The sequence below is a fragment of the Tyto alba genome, unplaced genomic scaffold (assembly GCF_018691265.1).
Source record: "Tyto alba isolate M040663 unplaced genomic scaffold, T.alba_DEE_v4.0 Super-Scaffold_17, whole genome shotgun sequence".
NCBI classification, from domain to species: Eukaryota; Metazoa; Chordata; class Aves; order Strigiformes; family Tytonidae; genus Tyto; species Tyto alba.
In genome coordinates this window covers 9,910,917-9,934,798 of record NW_024881279.1, presented here as the reverse complement: position 1 = coordinate 9,934,798, position 23,882 = coordinate 9,910,917, and the positions used below count along the sequence as shown (strand labels likewise).

General features: G+C 42.9%; 1 protein-coding gene across 7 annotated transcripts in view; it reads right to left on the bottom strand.

The window, feature by feature from the left end:
• Positions 1-23,882, bottom strand: part of SGCD (sarcoglycan delta) — a 363,788-nt gene that overhangs the window by 148,218 nt on the left and 191,688 nt on the right. For 4 of the 7 annotated variants that reach the window (XM_042790217.1, XM_033006094.1, XM_033006098.1 and 1 more), the window contains exon 2: positions 8,069-8,254. In XM_042790217.1, coding sequence (XP_042646151.1) covers positions 8,069-8,254 — 186 coding nt within the window. Of the gene's footprint in view, positions 1-8,068; positions 8,255-17,993; positions 18,101-23,882 lie in introns of those variants that run through there. The other 3 variants (XM_033006093.2, XM_033006096.2, XM_033006095.2) reach the window with 3 other exon arrangements.

Sequence of the window (23,882 nt, the reverse complement as noted above, 5' to 3'; positions counted from 1 at the left end):
TTATGCTACAACCCAAGATGCAAACAGCAGCAGTTCAGCAGGCGAAGAAACTTTTTAAGAAGCAACTTTCTGAAAAGCTGATGGCTTCGCAGTTCTGGGACAAGTTGAAGGAGGCATGGAGCCTACTCCAAGCAGCACCTCAGCCTTAAGGCAACCATGCAGGAGAGGTGTTTCAGAAGAATTATATTTTTGTTATAGCAATGGCTGCTAAGTTTTGTTTTCAAAGCTGAGCAGGTCATTGGTCTCTGCCATGTAGAGAGTTCAGAAGGGATGTCAGGAAGCTCAGAAGGAAAAAAAAGCACACGGAACATGAGAAGAAGCACTGGAAAACTTGCTCTATGGCTCAGCTTGGCACAGCATTTCTGTGTGGATTCCCAAGTTAAATCATTTCTCCTACTGTACTGTGAGAATATGGGGAAGGATCAGATTGTAAGCTATTCAGAGGACTAACTGATTATCAGCATTTCAGCAGCGAGCTTGTTTTTGTTCTTTCACACATTTATAATAATACCTTTTACATGTTCTCTAAGAAACAAATCTCTGCTTCAGAACTGCTAGTCTGAAGGTCTTTTGTTGGCACTGAGACGAATGCTAATGTGAAATATCTTATTTCTTCAGATGAAAGGGAAGCTGAGAACAATCCGCTCTGGAGGGAGGTGACAGAAGGGGGATCTGGGATCAAGAGTTCATGACTCACTCTCCTGCACAGCCCTCCCATGCCCACCTCACTGTTTGCCAGGTCCTGCCGCTATCGCACCGTGAAGCAGCTCCTCTGGGTCTGATAAAGCTTCCCATTGCACTCCCCGCAGCACAGCAGGGACGTGGGGCACCAGCAGACGGGACCCTCTCTGTTCACAGGCAGAAATGCCTGGAAATGAAGCGTTATGCCAGAGACCAAATGCTCAACCTCACATTGCAAACCACCCTGACACTCTCCTCCCTTCTCCATCTATTTTTATCCCTCTGTTCTTGGAGGGACCAAACAAAACCATAATGTATTTTTAATGCAGCGATGTATTTTCCTGCTGTGGAGATACGCAGAAGACTGGTTACTGAGTCTCAGCAATGCAGCCCATGCAGCAAATCTGCCAGATGATGCTTTGCCCATATGAACGCACTGAACTGCAGGTATGAGGAGAGGGGTGTTGCTGAGTTTCCAACAACTTCCTTCAAATAAGAAGTAGTACTAACAAAGAGATGCTGGATCCTGGAGTATCTTGGTCTCAGGGCTAAAATCTCTGGTGTCCAGTAGGAAAACAGCACCAGTAAAAGTTTTTTCTGGTATGGGGACATTTGTATCTCTCACTCCTGGTGAGTAGTAAGTACAGAACTTATGCAGCAGTTTCTTCCACAGTAGGTATACTAAGTAAGATTACTTTCTTCCGTTTCTGAAAAATACAGGAACTAAATATGTTTGAGATATTCCTGTCTCCTGGACACATAATTTTGTTCAGATGGCTTGACTATGAACAGTAGCTTAGAAATAACTGAGAAGTGAGAGCTGGAAGCCTGTCCATTGAGATGGAAGTCCAATCATGTAAACCTCAGTTCCCAAACCCAACACAAAATATTCGGGGGACAGGGCCATCTGCTGTCATAACACTCTGTACACCACAGACTACCTTGTGCAATAGTCAAAGAATAAAACCAAAGAATTACCTAAATGCTTGCAGTGAAGCATATCAAGCTTGGTTTAGTGGTACTAGTGGAAGACTTATTATTTTTCTATCTCTTTTGCTCCCATGACATATCTATGAGGATATCCAATGCTACGGCAGGCCTCTGAAAAACTCAATGGTTCAGCCAAGAGTAGAGACAGTGACATAAAAATATGTGGTCCTTCCATCTCTTTCTGGTAACAAGGAAGATGAAAGCCTTATGTTCTTATGCTGGCTAAGAAAATGTGGTATTAGGACAATAAAAATTAAAAATTATCAGAGACTGAGTTTTCAAAAGTATAGCACTAGAAGAAACTGATGCACTGTAACTCAGCAAGTCACCAGTACAAAATCCTTGACACTCTGAAGGACTCAGCAATGAAGGAGTCAAACCTGTAATAACATCATGCAATATCCTATTAAAACTGACTACGTTACTCTAAACTCCAAAGGAGCAAAGGAAAAAAAGTCGTATATGTACCTTTAAAAAAGATAAGTAATCCCAACTGCTTTTCATACAGAAACTCTCTAGGAATGAAATTCAGATCTCTAAAAAGAGTAAAAGAAAAGCATTACACATTCTTTCTTCAAACCAGGAGGAAGGAAATTAGAATTTACTGTAAAAGAACCTGCAAATAAAAAGCATTACGGTGAAGGGCTTGATCCACTGATGTCAATGCCAAGTTTCCTAATAAATTCTAGGGGCTAGGGATTTCACCCGTTGAAACTTCTTCATTTAATAGTAGAGTCACTCATAGTATTGCTGGTGCTGTCAGGCCACTACAAGATTAACATCTTTGTATCAGAAGATGCAGTCCACGTGAATGAGGAAAGACGAGAAATACACAAAGCTCTTGGGTCATGCAGGCAGTCTCAAAACAATTTCTTGTTTTATAAAAAGAACAACATGAATTAGGTGGAAAACTGCACTATTTTGTATGTGTGTGTGTAAGTGAGAGAGAGAGAAAAAAAAACTTTACTCTTTCCTCAATAAGGATACAGTAGTATTAATTCTAACTCTAAACAATTTTAGCTGACTGATTACAGTTGCACTACAGAGAAGCTGAAAAGCAGATCGGATTTCTCTCCCATGTTGGCCTTACCATTGCACCTAAAGAGACCCCAGAGAAATCATGAAAAGGGAATATAAACTGCATAATCATTTTCTTCTGAAGCAATTTTTAATTTGAAATAAATTTACAACAAATTCTGTTCCTTTAAATCATTAATAAAAGAATCCTGCCTCTTAGGGCAATCAGCTTTCCTAACTCTAATCCATCTTTACTGCTGTGTTACTACCCTACTGTTTTCCTGTAATTAAAATGTGGCAGGTAGTTTACACACAAGAGGGAGTAATTGTATTGGAAATAATGGTTCATAACCAAACTTTAAAAGCTCATTTTTCTTATCAACTTTTAATAAAGAAAGCAAGATAATAATGATATTTAGCATTTGTGCCACCTAGAGCAGCATTTTGTCTCTCTAAATTGCTAATATTTCATTCAATGATGCTAAAGCATACCTCTTCAGCTATGAATGCAGCTTGAAGCAAAAAAAGGAGAAATCTGAACAACTGCAGTCATTTGTCCCTGTTCAATGAAAATGATAAAATATGGCTGAACCTCATGCTAAAGGATGAAAAACTTCAAAAAACCGTGCATGCCTTTGAAAGGAGAACACAGATTTTGCATGTACTGTGGTAGGGAATACCCCAACCTCAGCCTGACCAGGCCAGGAGGAGGAGATCTCGCTTCTCTGCATTCCAAGGAAGATGGAATGAGGCAGGTCATTGCCTGCCCGTTTCTACATTGCATTTCCTCAAAGGTGCATGCACAGATGGCACAAGAGGTCTGCATGGCTTCCTCCAGTTTGGAGGAAGATGTTAAGTTTGGCTTTTGAAGGGCCTCCTTAATACCAAAGCTGCAGAATATTTTCCATACAAAGACTATTCTGGAGCCTTTGCTTTGGATGATTCTTAGAAGACAGTTCTCCATGAATTTCAAGCATTGCAAGCTGATTAGGGGAAAAATATTTTTCTATTTATTATTGTTTAAAGCCTAATAGAGCCTGCCAATATATAAGACTACAGGATTCCAGGTGCAAACAGCTTCTGTCCCAAAGAGCGTACAAACCAAAACACGTGAACAGGCAGCTATGGATAGAAACACCAGGGAAGGGCAAAGGAAAAGCAAAGGGTCCTCAGCAGTTTGATGAGCAGACAATTAGGTGAGTGTTTGCCATTTAAATGCAGCCACAACAGGACACACAGTTACCATCTCTCCTATTTAGAGGTCTTCCTGATGCCTAACAAAGGGGTACTAATAGATAATGCTTTAGACTCCTAACACTGTTTAAAATACCAGGCATTGTATGCTACCCTTGTGGAAAGAAGTCATTGCCCGTTACCTGAGCCTTCTGAGCCTCGTACTGTTTAAAATAAGGATATTTGTTTGTTGTGTTTATGTAAGCACATCTTTTGCTGTAGTATTCAGAAACTAATAAAACAGGAAGCTTTTAAAAAATGGTTTAAGCTCAGTACGAGCTATTAAACTAGTAATAGCTGAAATAGAGATACCTAGCCCATCACAGGCACACAGCATAAAAGGTGCATGTGCTTATATGTACAGTCACAGGCGATCCTACAGCTAAAGAGCTACATCACTGGATGCTAATGCAGGTGGACCATAAAGAGGAAGGTTGTTAAGAGCACTGGCTCCAGCCTTGTAATTAGGTTGGCACACGCGAACCCTTGCAGGGTCTGTGCCAGCCTCAGCTGAGATATGTGCAGCTGGAGGTTGAGCCCTCCACCATGCATGCGTGACAGCAGGATACAGCCCAAGCCTGGGCTGGACCTGCAGACTGAGCAGCTGACTCACACACACACCCTATAAGCATTTGTGTTTTCTCCCCAAACCCAGTATGTGCAAACCACATACTTCTACCAAGCTCATCCAAGATCTGAATGAAGCAGAGTTCCCTTTACCTATATATCATCAGAAAGTTGAGTGGTGAATGGTGGTTTCTGCCTCAATTAGGTTAGGTCACTTTCAGGGTGCATTTGGGTTTCAACCCAAATTAGTGGCTTTGGTTCAGATTCATTTGTGGTTTGGCTTAAAAATCAAAGTAAGGTTTAGAGGTAGCAACCTTCACAGAGCTTCCCGCAGTCCCAGAGTAGCACAGCCCTGATATAAATGAATGGGATAAATGGACCTGGCTATGGGACCCAGCTTTGGGACAGGCAGATGACATCTGAGGTCCCCTTCAGGCCTGTTTTTCATACAGCCTGTGCCTGATAAAGGCATTTAAATCAAATCTAGGATCAAATACTACATGAAACAAATGACTGCACCAGAGGATAGACTAAACAGTGACTAACTGGCCCCACGTGAATGTGACACTGCTTTGACAGACCCATGTAAAAAGCAATAGACACACATAGATTTGTTTAAGCCTTGAGCGTTCAGATAAAAGTAAAACCTAGAATAAATTAGTGATGCCTCGCTCATTACAAGCCACAGGTTGGAAGCTGACAGTTTGATTTTACAGGAGTTGTCTCCTGGAGCACGAGCCAGTGGGGCATACGGAAGGGAGCAAAAGGGAGGCGAGGGCTTGACGTGGAAGTGGAGTGGATGGATACTGCTACAACATGCATGAGAAGGTGTTTTTTTTCCCCGAGATTGTCTTGCTTTATCTCCATCTCTCTTCTCCACTCCCCATTATCAGCATTTAGAACACCCCCGAGTTTTCTTGAGCAGGTTTGCTGCGCTCATTAAAATACTGTGCGTACTTATTGGCTATAATGAGCACTCATTAAATTCTGATAAGTGTCAGGACTATTCCATGGAGTTGAACAGACTCAGGTTCTGGGAGGAGAGCTCAGGGGTGGGAAGATACTGGAAATACTACATTTTCCACAAGAACAGAACTACAAACTTTCCCCTCCTTCTTTTTGCTCTGCAAGCACTGGGGTAACTCAGACCTGTTAAGCAGCTGCTATTGCTTACTGACTACTTGAATCACTTCCCTTCCCCAGAAGGACTCTCAGCTCCTCTTATCAGAACAGGGACAAATTAAAGATTTTTCCATATTTGCATCTCCTCATTTGAGAATTTTCCTACATTTGTTGTTTAGAGATAAGTCTGTCTCTAAAAATTCACTTAGCAAAGTGGTTTTCTCAGCCTCGGGGAACAGTGCAGGAGGGATTGCAGAGTAGGATCCAAAGCGGCTGGCGAGGCTGCAAGAGCAGCAGGAGATTTGGAGATGAATAGGTGCATATCAAGGCAAGGATCACATTTCACATGACCTGTTCTTATATTTATTTCCAGTTGGCTGTGTCAGAGACTCACACCCTGACTAGTGTGGCCATGCCTATAATCATAAAGCAGTTCCCACTGCAGGATTCAGTGCTACTGTCTGTGTTTTTATCACTAAATGCTGTTCATCACCTACTAACATTAGAAAATATGAATTAAATAAACCATATACAAATACACTTTACCATGGGCTAATCCCCAGTGAATCAGAGGGCAAGTGACTATTTAAGCAAACAGAATCTGACAAGAACTTGAAGATCAGTATATCCACCAAAATGCCAGTGTATATCCTAGTGGGGTGGAGAGAGCTGCTGGAAGGGAAGGCTTCTGTACGTACCCCTAAGATGACCCTTCTGCTGATGGCCTTGCAAAGTGCGTCAGGAGACAGTAGCAAGGAATAAGGGAGCAGAGAAGTTCGCCTGGTTTCCCAAGCAACTTGTTGACTGACCACCACCACCACCCAGCAGAAAGCATGGACTGACATATCAAAGTTATGTTATTCTAAAGAAATAAAGTTGCATTATTGGTAAGTGAGAATCTGAAATCCCATTATTTTGTGCTTGGGCTAATACCCATACCACTGCTTGTATGATGAGCCTATGACCAAGTTTTCCATCACCTCAGACATACTTGCTTTCCAGCTACATTAATCTAAAGACCACAGTGCAACACAAAATGTGTATCAAAATGGCATTAATTTCACAAGACTAAATAACTGGTATGGTTAAGAATTAATTGCTCCAGTTTGGCTCACTCTTCACCCACTCACAGGAGCTTTCTGTGGATTACTGCTTTATAATTGCTTGCTCCCTGAGCACATATACATCGCAATGTTCTGCACACCTTGACAGCATCCTGGTTAGAGAAAATGAATGCTACATGTTCCCCTGACACAGCATTTAATCTGCTGGATACAACAAGTCAGAGGTTTTTTACTCAACTTCTCATGGCCCATTAATGACATAATGTTGGACACAGCTGTTCAGGGCTTCGCAAGACCAAAGCAGAGAAAGAAATGCTGGGAGACTTCAAACACACTGTTCACATCAGAGCCTGGCTGGGAAGGTTCTTGAAAGTGGTCAGCACTCTCATGAAGTAAATCTAGGATTAAAGCCTCAAATTTAGTTTCTCCTGAAGACACAAATGATCTTAAAATAATTCCCTCTGACCAAGGTGGCAATGACTGCTTAGAAGAAGAGAGGACTAATAATTTCATTTTCACTCTGCTTGGCCAAATTATCTACTGAAAAACTAGGACCTGCCATATATAAAGGCTCACTTGCCCTGGAAGTGGGGTGTGCCTGGTTCATCATGTCCTGACTTTCAGTGTGTTTGACAAGGAGAGGTGAAGCTCACCCTGTAAAAAGGCAATTCAAGGTCAAGACACTCCTTAAGATCTGAAATAGTTTGAACAGAGTTGAAGTGATGTACTCCAGGCCCAGAAGGTACCATCTGCCCCACTGCAATCTACCTCCCAGTACAACTCCCTGCCCAAAATTTTTCCAGGAGATTCTGGAAATTTAACCCTGGTCAGGAGATCTGTGCAGCAAGGGAGTGCTGCTGGTAGAACAGATGTCCACCAACAACAGCACAATGAGGATAAAGATATGCTCCACCTAAATACCACACCCAGAGAGCCATTCTGGAAATTTAATTTTTCTCTTCCCTAAGAAAAAGGTAAATTGACCTGCTTGACTTTCCAGTCATGAAGAAAATCAGAAAAAGTCTAAGAGAAAGGTTCAAACACATTCCCATGCCTCAGTTCAAAATAACCTTTTTCATTAATTTTAAAACATTTTATAATTGAAAACTGGAGGACAGCGGTGTATATTGTTTACATATATACATGTATATGTATATAGAGCAGGTAGGAGGAACATGATTTGCAACACTGAGCTGATTCCTCAGCTTGGCAATACTGCAGACATCTCCAGCAGAAAAGAGGATCATTGGGCAAATTTGTTCCTCCCTGTAATAATGACTATCCATGGCAACTAAAACACCCCGTTATTGAAGCTTTATCTGAAGTCATGCTCAGAGGAAAGACCATCACCCTCCCTCATCTTTCCCAGACCTTTCAGGGTAACCCCTACTTACAATTGTGAAGTTCATAACCTTCAGAATCCAGATGGTCATAGCAAGGTTCACCAGGATTAAAATCATTAGGAGCAGCACAAAGAAATACAGGCATCTCTTCCTCCAGCCATAAATGCCCACTTTGTATACCTGGGGTCCTTCCGAGGTCTGCATGGTGCTCCGGTGCGCGTACTGTTCCTGAGGCATCTGAAACGATCACAAAGAAATAACTACGTGTATTAAGAGGAAAGAGAAAGCCGACAATAAAAACTGCTCATGTCTGTGCCTCTTAGAGGGCTTTGTTTCTTCTTTTTCAGAGTTTACCAGCTGGGCAGCGTCTCTTTTGGTATCTTGGTTCTGCATTTTTTTTTTTTTTTTTAATGCTTACTGTATGCAGTAACATACCAAAAGAGAATTTTATGTGTTAAATGTATATATATATATTTATAAATACACGTAAGCACACTGTCTAAAGGTATCCTATGGAGATCACTCTCAAGTGACTCCCTTCACTGCCCCAGGTTTTGCAAGGCAGGCACTCCAGGGCCTCTAAGGATCCAGAGGGGAAAATTTTGCATGCGTTTGGTAAAAGCAGTTGAGTTCAGCAGTTTGTTTTGAAGATGCAATATTGCTTCTCAGAGGCTTTAATTTAAAACAAAACAAAACAAAAGAACAACAACAACAACCTCAAATAAAATCATTCCTTCCAGCCAAAGAAAAAAGGCAAAGGGGAGATGTTTGCCTTTCTTCCCACACCCCAATCCTTCTTAACCAAGTACACCTGAAGCACAAGGTTCTTCAGCTGCCCTAATTATCTCCATATATCTAATGCTGGTTTAACAAGGGCTCTAATACCCTGGGTAGGCATGGAATGCTAGGACAACACTGGGGGCCAAAAGCAAGGAAAGAGGGAAGGAAGGAAAGCTGGTGCTGAGGAAAGTGGTGCAGCGGCATTCCCAGGAAGAATTGCCTTACAGTCCCCCGCGACAAGCACTGTCCCCGCTCCTACACCCCAGAACCCAGATGGCTCCAGGCACTCGGGGACCTGGCTGTCCCCCACCATGAATGGAAAGAGATGGATGCTTTTAAACGGCGTTGCAGCCAGCTGGGATGGGGTCCGGAAGCTTGCCCCACGGATCAGTTTCCTACATTTTCAGACTTTTTTGATGCACAGTCTGAGGATATCATATCATCTCTAATAAAACATAGTTTGCTGAATGTTTTGCATTTTAGACTCCAGACAGATAAGAAGCCACAAAACGCGTTCTTGCACTACTGATTCAACACCACAGGCTTCTTCCTCGGGGTATCTGGCATCAACATTTGTATGTGGTGAATTACAAAATTCACATAACAGGAGGAAACAATGCGAGTTCCTCTCTGTGGGAGTGTGATCCACAAGGACAGAATGAGAAAATGGTAGAAATTGGAGGCTCATTGATAGCAGCTTATGTTTGTTTACCATTAGTTTCCTGCTTTTTTCCTTACTTTTTTGCTAATAGCTTCATACTCCAGCATCTAATAAAATACAGTGTGCAGTCAATGGTGGTGCAGAGCCCACTGCAGGCCAATGCAAGGAGAGTTTCTTGATGGCATAACTTTTATTCCAGTAGCATTGCACCAGGGATGAAGTTACTTTGCTGCTCCAATCCTGATGCCCACACATTTGAGGCAAGGGCTGCCTGAACAACCAGTTACCTTTTTTTTTTTTTTACCTTTTACTACTCCAGAAGTTGATAAGACCTGTGTTTTCTAACACTGCCTGGTGCTGTCACTGGCAGCATAGGGGATTATCCCCCTCTCCCTTCTTCCACAAACCTCCACCCCTCACCCGGACTGAAACACAGCCTCAGCTGCTAAATAAAACCTGGGGAGGCTGGTGTGCTTGCACCCCTGCTCTCATCCCAACACCAATGTTCCTCTGGCGGGTGGAGGTGCCCATCTGCCACCTTCTCTAATGCTAGCAACGCTGTTAATCCCCCACATTCAAAATTCATGACAGCGGCTGAAAACAGGAAGATTTTAAAAAACAGTAACAAATGAGGTACTTCTATCATGTTCTCAGGTTTCTGAACCATTGCATTTTCAAGATTTTGTCCACCACGGCAAAAAAAGCAGGTCAGACTTGTGCATCAGCAAGGTGCTGCAACAGACGCCCACAAGAAGAGACTCTGGGCACTAGTGCTGCCCATCTGCAGGCAGCTGCCAAGCTGAGCTGCCCCCTTCCAAGCAAAGGTGTTGCCTGTGCTCGCTAAATGAAAACTAGAGCAAGGCGAGCCTCAGCCGGACCGTCTATGCCTCCCAGCCTGCCTGCTTTTTCCAGCTTTCTCAGATGGTCTAAAAAAAGGATCTCACATCCTCCCCAACCATGCTTCATTTACAACCTCAGACTACCCCAGCCCCAGCTAATTCCGTGAAGATCTGAAACGTTAATTAACACGGACAGTCAATATCACGTCGGCAGGAGCCAACGGCTCACAGCAAGCAAACCTGTTCTTAATACAGGTTGGCACAGCCAGATTAGCCAATGCCCACTAAGCCTACATCACTGAAGATAGGTGTGTCTGTATTAAAGAGCAATTTTCAGCAGTGTAAGTGGGCTCACCATAAATTACTCCTGCTGTTCAGACCAGCTGGGGTATCTATCTCCACATCATAAAATCACCCGAAGCCCAGGCAGACCTGTAGACTTTACCAAGGGGGTACAAAGCAAGTTGATTACAATAGATCCAACTTGGTCTGCACTGGCATTTTTGCTCACAGATGCCAAGTCAGCAACTGCGGAGGGCTTTGCAGCACAGAGCTCATCAGAGAGAAGCTGGGTCACCAACAAATACACATGCTTGGAGAAAAACAGGCCTTTTATATGGCTACAACCACTCCGATCAGTGCAAAGGGAAAACTTAAACAACAATAAATTACAGAGTTTCCACTACCTGGGGGAAATTATAACCACAACTACTGTACAGTCAAGGATTTTATTGCTTAATATTTTAACAGGGGATCCTGGAGAGCACATATTAAATGCAGCCTCTCCCTTGGAGAAAATGAATAAATTGCATTGCTAACTCTCTCAAATCATGGAAGAGTTTTGACCAAATAAGAAACAATATGAAGTACCCAGCTCAAAATATCTCTTTATTGCAAAACTTGTTTATTCTCTTTACCTCTTTCTTGCTTTCTCTTTTCTTCCTTTTATCTTTACTTGCAGTCTCTAGGATGGAGAAAATAGCATATCCAGCTGGGGCAAAACTTTGCAGACATCAAACAAATTTATAGGAACAGAATGTAACTACAAAGAGCTACTTGTGTCCACACAGCAGCCTGATTTTGAGAATTTCTTTGGTTCTACTAAAATAGTTAGCTCACAGATGCCCTAATAGAGATAGAGCAACTGAAGTACCACAACAACAAGCACAGTGAGCATGACTTAGTAATACATCATAAATTTATAACATGAAAAAAACATGGGAATCGCAGACAGCATGTTCTTTCTATACAAAGTCTCACATCGCTATGTTTAAAGCTATATATGATTTCTAGCTAGCATTTCCCCACCCCTGAATTGTGAATACCAAAAGAAAATGCTCATGACTGTAGTTCGCCAGGAGGGGAAGACAGAATGATGGACAGAGAGTGCTGAGGTGTGTTAAATGAGTAGAATAAGAAGGCCTGCAAGGCAACTACACAAGGAAGCATCTATATCCGCTATCAGTAATCTGGTATGTGTGGGAGGGAAAAGTATGCTAGTCATAATTTACATTTTGGCAACTTCTCCTGACTCTAAAACATTAGAAAGAACTAAGGCACCAGAAAAAAAAAGTATTGCTGTGAAAGGACATCCAGTGGTTGGATTTGCAAGGTACCGCCCCCCCCCCCCCCCCCTTCAATTACTGATCTAAGGGGAAAGACTGCTAGTTGCTTAATAGGATTATTTCCTTCTTCTTTTCAGGAAAATATTAGGAACAACCACCTAATTTCATAATAGTTGTGAAAAGATATTACTGAAACAAATATAGAAATTGGAAAGAGAAGCACTCCTTCCTAAAGTCAAATCTGAAAGTGTCTGCTTGACATAAGGGAGCTTAAAGACATATGTGCACAGCATTGGACCACCATCAGCTCATGTACAATTCCATTTACAATACAAAAAATGCAGTATGCCAAATCTTTGCAGTTTAGCCACCGACAACATTACCATGACTACAAAAGTATAGCCTGGAACCTGGGTAATTCTCCAAGGAATTTTGCTGCTGCTGCAAAAAAATGGGTAATAAGTTTTTGCACAAGAGCTGCACACTGAGTCCTTATACATGAACACTGAGAACAGGGCCTGATACAAAATCCAGTCCATTTAGAAAAGCTATTCATCCTTTCACTTTAGCATACCTTAGAGATATGGTCCATGACAAGAAAGATTTATTTGTTTTTTTAAGATCACTGGAAGAGTCATGTCACCATGTCCTCTGATCCACACAGGCTGCTTGCTGAAGTACTTCTGGCAAAGAAGCTGCAGCCCTTTCCTTCAGTAAAGCTGAAACCAGGCCCAGCTGAAAGGCACTGCAAATCAGAACTGGCATTGAGCTTCCAAAAATCACATCATACCCCTCCAGTTATGGCAAATCTTTATTAAATGCCTCTCTCCCTTCCACCACGTCCTCCTGCCCTGGCAGAAAGCATCTCACCGAGGGCACACAATTCAAATTAATGATTCATCAGACAGAAGTGGTTTATATGCACAAGGATGGATAAACACCTTCCCCTTGCAAACAAGGGAGATGTAACATCCCCTGGCCATGCTGGTTTTGTAAATTCAGTGAGGACTATGAACAGGGTGGGGCATAAGAAGAGGAATCAATAATGTTTCTGTGGCCCGGGGGTTTCTTTGATCAGCACTTAAATGATGTATATTTAGTAATAGAACAATTTTAAGCTGAGAGGGGATGCAGTCTGGGAAGGTGTCTTTTCTCTTATGAGCCCACTTGAAATTTGCTGCCAAAAATGCCCTAGAGCTCATCAGATCTGCTCGCTACAGCACAGACCAAAAGCCCCTAAGCTCTGCACAGCTGACGTGGCATCTCTCCTCCCTGCCTACTTGCATGTAATTGAGGTGTAACAAATTCATCAGAAAAATGAAATGCATCTGACCCCAGGATAACCTATAGCATGGTGATGGGAACATGTTTCTAGAGATGAGAGAGGGGCTCAAATTCCCTCAGGCCTTGGACCTACATCTCCCACATCTGCCTTCTCTTTGTGGCTGTATCACCAATATACTCTCCTCTGTTTCTTTGTTTTTTGTTTTTGTTTTTTTTTTTTTTTTGAAACAGGAACCTTTTCTTTTGGGCTGAAATGAGAAAAAAAAACACCCTAAAAAACCTTCAGAGGTGCTCTGTGCCGTATCACTGGGAAGCAATGTACTTGTATTTCCTAGCTGTAAATGCTCTGCAGATTCATCCTCTTTAATTTCTCTCTCTTTTAAGTGCATACTATTCACGAGGTTCAAAAGAACAGACATTTCTGGAGCGTGCCTGAGAACAAAATTTGGCATGAAGAAGAGTGTTTTGAGCCATCTATCAACAAGACTTTTTGCCTCTCCACTCCCTATAAAACTCTCTCTCAAGCTTGACACCCCCAGGCCCGTTAATCCACCAGTGTCATGACCCAAAATTGATTTATGGCCCAGCACACGGGTCAGACTATAGCCTGGGTCTCCATAAAAGGATCAGGCTCTGAAAAATGACTTCTCACTTGCAGCTTGTCCAGCAAGGGCTGAGCACTGGGGAACAGCCAGAAGGAGGAAATACTTACTGGGTTAGTTAAATCTCACAGCAGTTTTCTCCATGAACTTGGGCTCTTCTACCCTGATGGCTGTGCCAGCATGGCCTCTGTCACTGTCACCAGTGACCCCAAAGCTGAAATGTTCCCTCTCTGCTTGTCCCTCTGCTTCTGTCAACAGTTCCCATCCCCCCACATGGGGAGCAGCTCTTCCATGAGTTGGGAAGACCATCATCACTCAACGTCCACTTCTTGTGGATCACCACAATATGATATATGCCCAGAGAGATAAAAAGTGGAAGGAAACGTCCTAAGGAATGTTTTCTTCTTTTCTGACTAGTTTCTGTCAGTGGGGTACATCACATGCAGGGTTCTTCAAATATCTAGCCTGATTCTGGCAAATATAATCATATCAACAGGCTTTTCTTGGTCTGCACAGTCCATTGGTGCATGCTCTGCCTGGTCTACCAGGAAATACCTATTTTCCCATCCCCACTTCTTGTATCTTGAGGAGTTTGGACTCGCTCAGCACCAGCAGCTGGGGAGACCTTAGGGATTCATCTCCTGGTAAAGCATCTCTAATCCAGATCCCTCAATGCTCCAGGCTACCCCCTACCTCTAACATCTCAAGAGCTCATATAATTTCCCCAGTTGCTAGAGCTGACAGCATTTTGACAATAAACATGCTTGAGGATATGAGCACTACAAAAGCCTCAGCTTATAAACAAGTATCTTTGAGCAGGTGGACTGAATGAAAAGCTGAACATGGGACTTCTGCTCTGCTCTGTCACTGCTCTGCATTCAAGTAGCACTTACAGTAAAACTCTAAGGATATTAGAGTCTGCCAGAACAAAACATAGTAACAGGCAGCTCCATCTCTGAATAGCATCTCCTAAACCAAAAGTGGTATTTCATTATGATGCTGCAAGAGTCTGTGAGCAATGTGATGTTACTATCGCTTCTCTTCTGTGAGAAGAAAAGAAACACATCTGTTTTCTTATTTATGAGTGTTTCTTCTAACTTTTAGACTTTTTTCCTTATAGTTACCTCATCTTGATATTTCTCTTTTTCAGAATTAAGGAGAAAATGGAAAGGAAAGTTAACAAAAAAGAGAAAGTTTCTGCAGTGAGTTCTCTTATGTACCGAACTAGTCAACAAATAATGTCTTTCACAAAACGTCCCACAATTTGTAGCAATACATTCACACTGCATGCAAACATCATACTGGCTTTGCTGCATTCACACGCTGGTTCCTTTGCACCACTCAGATGATGTGAAGCAATCATAAGCCTATGTCCATCTGTGCCAAGTTTATAAATGCTCTTTCCCACTGGAGTGTCTCAAAGCAGGATGAACAAATATGAGAACTACACTAAAATAGCCAGCAGCAGGTGTGACTGCAGGAGGCTGTGGGAACAGCAAGAGGGATATAATCAACTGAGCTCGAATTAGAAAGCAAGCTACAGGAGGTGATACTTTGCAGACTTCTGTCCCAACACACTCTCACCCCACAGTACCAAGAAAAGAGATATGGCTTGTAGGAATGTGCAAAGCAGGATCGTAATATGGATTTATACGGCTGGAATCCAACCGGAATGGCACAAGTTGAGAACTGTGGGCTTGAGTATGTGCCAGGATCCAGAGTACAGTCTCTGCAGTGATCCTGCTCTCACAAGTTAAAACTTGTTCTTCTGCTGCATCTTCCTTCCACTTGATGTGCTTACTGTGCTTATCCATTTGTTCGTTTGCACAGACACACTTGCTTTCTAGTTTGCTCTTTGGCAGGACCAACAGAAGGAATGTATGTCCACATTCTGTCCACACATGCACACATTCTTCAGTCCTTTTGGATACAAAGCAAAGCTTGAATACTTAACCTGGGTGGAGATACAGAAAGGTCACCTCTGACAAGGAGAGGCTCAGGAGCAGCTACCAGTTCAGGAGGAAACCATCACCTCCCTCCATCAAATCTAGTCCAGGGCATTGCAGAGAGCCTCTCATGCCCTGTCTGGACTCATATCCACGCACTAGTGTCTCCACTGGGGTCACGTCAAGAGTGGGTAAGGCAACAGCCCAGCTGGGCACTCGGGACATCCCATGATCCAGACTGATCCCATACCTGATGAAAAACCTGCACTACTCATCTCACCCAGATGTGGGGCAGGAGCACCCCTAAAGCCAGGTATGGCAGCACCACCCTGGCTGCTTCTTGCTAAAACGGACATATTCCACTCTGTCTCTCTGGCTCTTCAATGCTGATGATCAGATTTGGGAGATAGGATGCTGTATGATTAGAGGCAGGAACTTGAATTTTTTTTTAAAAAAAGCAGCTTATAACTATCAATGAAGAAGATAATAGGCTGACTGGGTGCCTAAATTAACAGCTGCTGAGAAAAGCAATAGAGCTCCAAGCTTGGAGGGTAAGATGGCAGCCTTTGAAGGCTCAAGCAGTCCAGATCATCTGAGACCTTCTTTAGCACAGCATTTTCACTGCAGGTGTATTTTCTGCAAAGCAAACTTTGAGCTTATCAAGGTTTTGCATTTTCATCACATGCCCTCCTCTTCCACAGCTCATCTCTGTCCTTCCTCTCATTCTCTTTGCCCCTATCAGCCTCCAGGAAGCTGCATATATCCGTGTCTCTTGAAGGATGGCCTCCTGCACCCCAAACCACCAAAGCCTTCACTTTCCCCAAACCAAGCCATTTCAGCTGACCATCACTTTCACAGGAAAAAACATGGTGGCAAGCAGAAGATGCTCCCAAACACCTTTCTTTTTTCCCTTCCATCACATAGAATCTGTTTGCTTTGGACCAGATAATATTCCCATTAGAGATCCAAATCCGCTGAATCCCACTTTCCAGGTGGGGTTTGCTGTCTGCCTGAGCCTGCTGTTATCCTTTGGACTTGTCGATGTACATGCTTCACCAGCATTACTGGGAGAAAGATCTGGCTCTGTCACATACTGGATCTGATGCACTTCTGGTGGCGAACCTCACCTTGTCACTGAATTTTCTGGATTGCCAAAATGAAGGACTGCTGAGCCCTGTGCGTGCAGCCCTTCTTGATGCAGGCAAAGCAAACTGTGGGTCTACTCCCATGAACCAGCCAGAAACACTTAGTGCTGTCCCACTGTGTAATTAATACCCTTAATTCATTCCTTGTTGAAAGAAAAAAAAGCAACACCACCACAGAAGATGGCTAAAAAGCATTTTCAACACATCAAATAACATTGCTGTGAAAATCCAAGGGAGAGGCACTGGCCAAGGCAAGGAAGTTTCTGAAGCTACATGAGGCAGACTCCTCCTGACACCTCTATCCGCCTTGACGAACGCACCATGCCCTAACTCCCAAACACAAGCCTGCCATATAAGGTGCTGGTATCTCTGCAAAGGCAAGACAAGCTTTAATGCTGCTACTAAAAGGATGAGAGAGCATTGCCTAAATCCGGCGGGCTCCTAAAGAGAGCACAAGCTTTTTATCATAAATGTTCCTTAAGTTATTCGGGGAAAGAAACACAAATCAGAAGAGAAGTTGCAGATAGAACAAGCCCCTAAGTTAATGTTTTTCCTTCTAATCTGCTTTACGTGGTTTCTGACTGTGCTGTCTGTTGCAGCTTGCTCATGCTTTATAAATACAGAAAAAAAATACGCAGAGAAATCACAAGGCAATGATTATTACTGAATTACTGCATTTCTTCACAAGCTAGCTGTACCAGGAATTGCCAAACAACCCTCAGACAAACATGCTTTCAACTCATTAAACAAGTATAACACAATGTACATATAAATGTATTTATTGTGATTGAATCGCATTTTTCATCAAAATCTGTGACATGCGGTACAGAGCCAACCTTTCTCTGGCTTCAGGTTATATACATACTTACTGCCCAAAATGAAAAAAGTTGGGAATTATTTGGTTACAGCGTTCACGCAGCCAGAGACGCAGCACAGGAGTTGCTTTGCCTGCAGAATTACTACCAAACCAAAGTTAGCCAGAAACCACCACCCAGCCTCAAACTACACCCAGCCCTTTGCAAATATGCCGCAACTTCCCATTCTTGACTTTTCCTCTCTAAACAACCGTCTGAAAGCAAGAAGCCTCTCTGCACAGGCACAAAAGAACGGCAAATCACCCCGGCCGCAGCGGGAAGGAGCGACGCAGCTCTTACCTCTCCCTCGGCGGGCAGATGAAAACCCGGAGGGGTGCTGGAGGCTGGGGGGAAGATGCAGCACGGCTTTCAGAGCAGCACGAGGCCTGGCCTGTGCTCATGAGCTGCCCCTGTCAGATTTTCCAACAGTAGAGTTGCAGCCAAGTCCCTGCCCATGCCTGAAGAATTTCCTGAACAGCATTCCCGTTCTTTTTCTAACTGCTTTGAAACCACACTGTCTGTACTTCAATAAGGCTTTGTCAGGCCAAGTTACAGCTACTGGGCTGGCTCCAGATAGCAATTGAAAACACATGTGTTTTGCATTAAAAGCCCCCTTCTCCGCACACACATTCAGACACAGACACCCCCGTCCATACTCAGCCCTGGAGCCGGCATGTCCTGCTTTTGCAGCCATAAAGCTAGCCATTTCGGTTAAAAAGAATAAAGGGACTATGTTGGTGGGGATTTTCTCTGGGAAGAGGAAAAAGGGGGGGTGGGAAGGATCCCATTCCCACAAATAACACCTCACTCTTCCTCATATGTTTTGCTAGTATCAGCTGGTCACAGGCGCCCAGGTTAACAGTCAGCTTTGCCAAACCCCAACAAGCAAGGAAGCACAGGAATTAAAATTTCAGTTCACCACTACTCTCCTCTTACCTTTGCCTCTGTCTCTTCTAAAAATTGTGAGAAAAGAAAGCATATTTTTAGTATCTCCAGACTCAGTTAAGCACATCAGAACTGTATCCTTATCTTGACACATACTCCTGTATCTGCTTATACTAAAAATAATACAACTATTTTTGAGTACTTTCATCCCTCTCTACTTTCCAGCGGTCCTATCCCTTAAAAATATTTTAAGCACCTAGCATCTCCTTTTAAAGAGCCTTAACACTGCTCTGGTGTTGGCTTAAGGAAAAGAAATAGAAGATATAATGTGATACCTTTAATCAGAATGGGTCCCAGTTCTTAGTATCTGTAATCATTTCCAGACAGCACCATGGGTCAAGGCAGCTCACGATGCACTGTGCCTGGCATGTGCCCGTGAAGCGGAGCCTGAGTAGATGTGGAAACGCACATGGATGTCCCCCTTATTCCACTACGGCTAAGTCCCACCAAAGATGAAACACAGCAGCAGAGTTGTCAAGGTAACAATATAGAAAAGAGACAGTTTAAAGAGAGAGAGTTATATTTTTCCCTCCTAATGTTCCTTTTCAAAATCATGCACTCCACTTCTATCGGGTTATTCTGTTCTGTGATTTACAGAGGTGTGGTGGCCAGATGAAGTGTGTACAAGAGACAAATGCATCTGAGGATTGGAAATAATTGAGAACCTTATGTACGGTCTGATCCAGAGCTCACCAAAGGCATTAGGAAGCCTGTTGCCTTCCATGGGCGGTGGATTAGGTTGGTAGCAAGGACTCATTTATCCGCAGGAAGGTGAGATCTGCCTTTCACACACTGGCAATGAGATATCACAAAACCCACATGGGTTGCCCATATGGAAAGCTTCATCCAGCCAACATGTTTTGAGAGCTACTGTGGTAACACTGTGCGTGGCTTTCACCTACACCCTGCCCTGCTACCAAAATGCCCTTTTCTTAACTCCGGCAAAGAGCCACATGTCGGTCAGCAATATTGCCCATGCACCCTGACAACATGCACAGGTCAGATTTGGGCAACCCAGACCAGCACCCCAACTGCACTGACCACAGTGGGGATGTATGCGCAATATGATGCCATTCTGCAGAAGACACAACAATATGAAACCACTCAGTCATTCTGCCTCAGTTTTCAAGACTATAAACCAAGTGAAAGGCATGCACACAAGCCGCACACACACAACCACTGGCGATAGCATTTCAGATTTATTTGCACAGCTTGTGAGGAGTCAGTTTGTGCCAGAACAGAAAACACAGACTTTTGGATCACAAATCAGGAGAGTTATTGATGCAGATAAAAGAGAGTCTCCTAAACTGGCTGCAACAGCAACGATAATACTCTTCGGGTTGGCAACCAGTAATGGCTGAAACCAACGGTGCCTAAAACCTTTGAAGTCTCTTAGTATTAATAAACTGAAACAGAAAAGTATGAACTGCAGATTCACATAATTAGATTTTCAGTTGTACAAGACAATCAGGTATCTGCAGAGCTGTTTGCAAGATGATAGTAGTCCTTGCCTTCTGTCCTGAATTTCCCATGGTCTTTATTCAGCAAACCAGTTACGTATGGTGACAGGCAGTAATTTCAGTGGATCGACGTGTGTTTTCAGTTAAGCACATGCTTCAGTGCTTTGTGGTCCAGGACTTCTTATGGCAGCTTGGCTCCAGCAGGACCAATAGTGAAATCATTTACCACATGGCAGTATGGTAGTTTGAAATTATTGAGTTCTTTACACAAACATTTCAAATCAGTGGTTTTTAAATTTTTCTTGGTGTGTGGACCCCTAGATAATTGCCAAAGGTGGTGCATACCCCTGTAATAATCTCACAGAGTGAGATTTCTATGTAACATATACAAAACTCTCTTTTTCTGTCTTTGTAATTCTGTCTTTGTAATTCTGTCTTTTCTGTCATTGTTTTACAGTTACCTTGGGAATAGTCCACAGGCCTCCCATACATCTGTGGACCACAGGCTGGACACTACTGCTGGAGATAACTTAATCCCTTATTAAAAATATAAATGATCTTTTCTGTTTATGTGCCATACTTTCTGTCTTCAGAATATTTATGCAAGCTAGCAGTGTGCTGGCAGGTAGAGACATGGGGAGGTGACAGCATTAATACCGCACTTTTTCCATTGGCATGGTTAGTAGGCCAAGTCTATAAATATTTACATTAAATCTGTCAGGCTTCACACCAACCTCACTGATAACTTAACGGTGTCTTACTGTAAACTGCATTAATGCCTAACTATTTTGTCATCAAGTAACATATAAAATGCTCCTTCAAGCTAAACCACTTTGACTAGGTTGCTTTTATCTCTTTCTCATTTGGGTACATGGTTTAAAGAAGCTTCCAGCATCAGAACTGTGGCTCAGGGACTGTTCTATTTTTCTGTTATTGAGCTATCATTTGTATTAGTGCCAGTGCTACCAAAAACATATGAACCTTGCAAGTGTAAAACTTAAGTTGATGTCGACATAACTATCTGCGTAACTGCTATTATTTCTCAGTAGTGGCAGGGTTATGAGGAATAAAAAAACCTACTAGAGCTCTTTTGGAAGATGAAAACAAATTAACCCTCCTCAAAGCTCCAGTATCTTTGCAGTTGGACACTGCAACATGTAGGGACTTCCACTTTGTGCAGGAGATCTACTCCATCTGGATCCATGAATTTCTACACCAGGAAGTATATGAGATCTACAAAAGGTAGGAAGGAAAGTTTCTTCTCTGCCATTTATACCTGCTTGGCATTTTGGCATCCAGCATTTTCTAGAAGCAGCTGAAAAGTATTTAGAATTTAATGTTGATTCAGCAGTATTCATAACTAATGCCATTTCAACAATAGTATCTATTTGCATCCAAAATGAAACTTGGGATTTTCATGCCATGCAGATTTCCAGGGACTTGCTCAAACATTCCCAAAACCTTCCTAAGAAAATCAGGGCAAAACAAATATGCAGAAAGAATCAGCATGTAAATGCAGGTGTGTGTGCACCTGGAGTGGAGTAAGAAGTCAAAATGAAAATTTTAATAGCTGAATGAGATAATTAAGCAAGCCCTTGTTCAAGCTTTCCCTCCAAATGACTTTTTTTAATCCATTAAATCTCTTGAAATATCACAATAGCATAAATATAAATGTCGAAATATTTTTAAACTCTCAATTGAAAGAAACCATCAGCTTTATTATTATTAATTTAAATTGCCCTCAGCGTTGGATTCTTGTAACAGATCTCTTGCGCACGTGTGTGTAAAGGGAGAAGCCAAGACTCATTTGAGCTCCACCTCCTTAAATGCAGAACTAAGGTAGCTGATGGATTAGAAAGCTCACTATTTTGGGTCAGGAACAGCAAGCCATGGGAAGGCAGCTACTGGCACTCCTGATGGATTTGCCCAGCTCTGAGCATCCAGAGTGGATGGAAGCAATGTAATGAGAAAGGGAGAGGATTCTCCAAATTTGTTTAGCTAATGGCAGTAGATGTAGGAGAGGAATGCTTCAGTGGAGGGAGAAAACCCATCCCTCTGTGTGTGTGTGTGTGCAGGGAGCGAAGGTCTGATTTGATGGTAGGGAGCAAAATCCTATTTAAGTGCTGCAGCTGTGAATGAATGAAGGCACACAGGTCATCAGGTAATCACACACAGGGCTGAGATGGGCTTGTTGGACAAATGAAAAGGAAATGGGAGAAAATGAAAAAGCACTCGTGTGTGTGTGTGTGTGTTCGGCTGTAAGGAGTCTGTTGCGACTGTGCCTGGAGAGCAACCAACTGTGCATGCAACCATGCGCTGGAAACAGCCAGACCTGCAGCGCCTACATCCTCACCCACTGCTCTAGTTTCTTCAGAGGAGATAAATGTGGTTACATTTTAGTAAGAAGCTATAAATATAGGACTGGTTATGAGATGCAAGATCTTCTAATTCTCAGAAGCTAAAGTGGGGCAGAGCTAATGCTGCTGTGGCCCTGCTCTCACAGACAGGCATTCAAGGATGCTCTGAATTTCATGCAGATGAGAAACTCCAGTAACAGCAGAGGTGACCCTGAAGTGGAGACCTTGCTTCACACAACACTGAGTTATTTAGATCTCAGTACTAAATTTTGCCCCTTCTATTCATCTGGAGTTAGCGAACAGTATGACAGCATAAACAAACCAGGGGAAACACAACAAAAAGTCCTGGTTTCATAGTAATTTTACAGGTGAGCTGGGGAACACGAGGTCAGGGCAGCAGACAGTGTCACTTGCACAGGGTGAAAACACAATGTGAGTTCAGGTGAAAGACAGAGCTTTTATGAGAGGCCAGTCCCAGAGAGCTGCTGCTGCTGCTCAGGGTCTGGAGTTCAGAAACATCCACATCTCAACTGCTGCTATGACACAAGGATCAAAGTGGCAAAATGTCATCACCAAAGGCAGAGATCTTCTGCACAGGCTCAGAAAAGCTGTAGAAAAGGGAAGGTGAAGGATGGAAATTCAAATATCCAGCATGCCAGAACAATAGCAGGCTTGTGCTTAACACTGCAGGGGTTGATGTGTAACACCTGCATTAAGAGCAACCTACTCCTAACGGCTATTTTCTTCTTAGGGTCTAAGACCTGCAGACTCCCTGAACCCATTTGCAAACTGCAGTGCATCTAATCAGAAAGCTATGTGCCATGCTCTTTTTTCCACAGAAGCTGCAGCAATGTTTACCCGTTGGCCAAAGAGCCACAGCCAGGAACTCATCTAGCTCACCCCCTCCTCCCAACAACTGCTTTGCAATTATTCTGATTATTTCAGCCCTCTGCAGGCTCTTCTCAGAAATAATTTAAGGCCGGTAGAGCTTGTTAATAGGTAAAATGGAAAGTGTTCCTTTTCATTTCTCCAGCAACATTAATGTAATTATCCTGAATCATTCTCAAACTACGTGGGCTGTAATTTCAAAGCAATATTACTATTACAGAGCCCCGTTCTTCTAGCCAGCATGTGTCATACTCCCCATCCAGAAGTTATTTATCAGTAATCAGAAAGGTCTTCATTTACAAACAATATAGCCTCCTCATTTGCAGCACAACAAAGGAGCACGATGGGTGTCACCATGCAAAGGTGTGCGACTTCCCTGGCTTCTACCTCTGGCATAAGAAATGCAAGAAAGAAAAAATAACTGTGAAGATTAATTTCATACAGATAGAAGAGCAAATATTCAGTTGGCCAGCCCAATAATTGTTCTTCTATTAAAGTCTCAACGGTATCCAAATTTACTATTCTTATCTGAGCAGCCT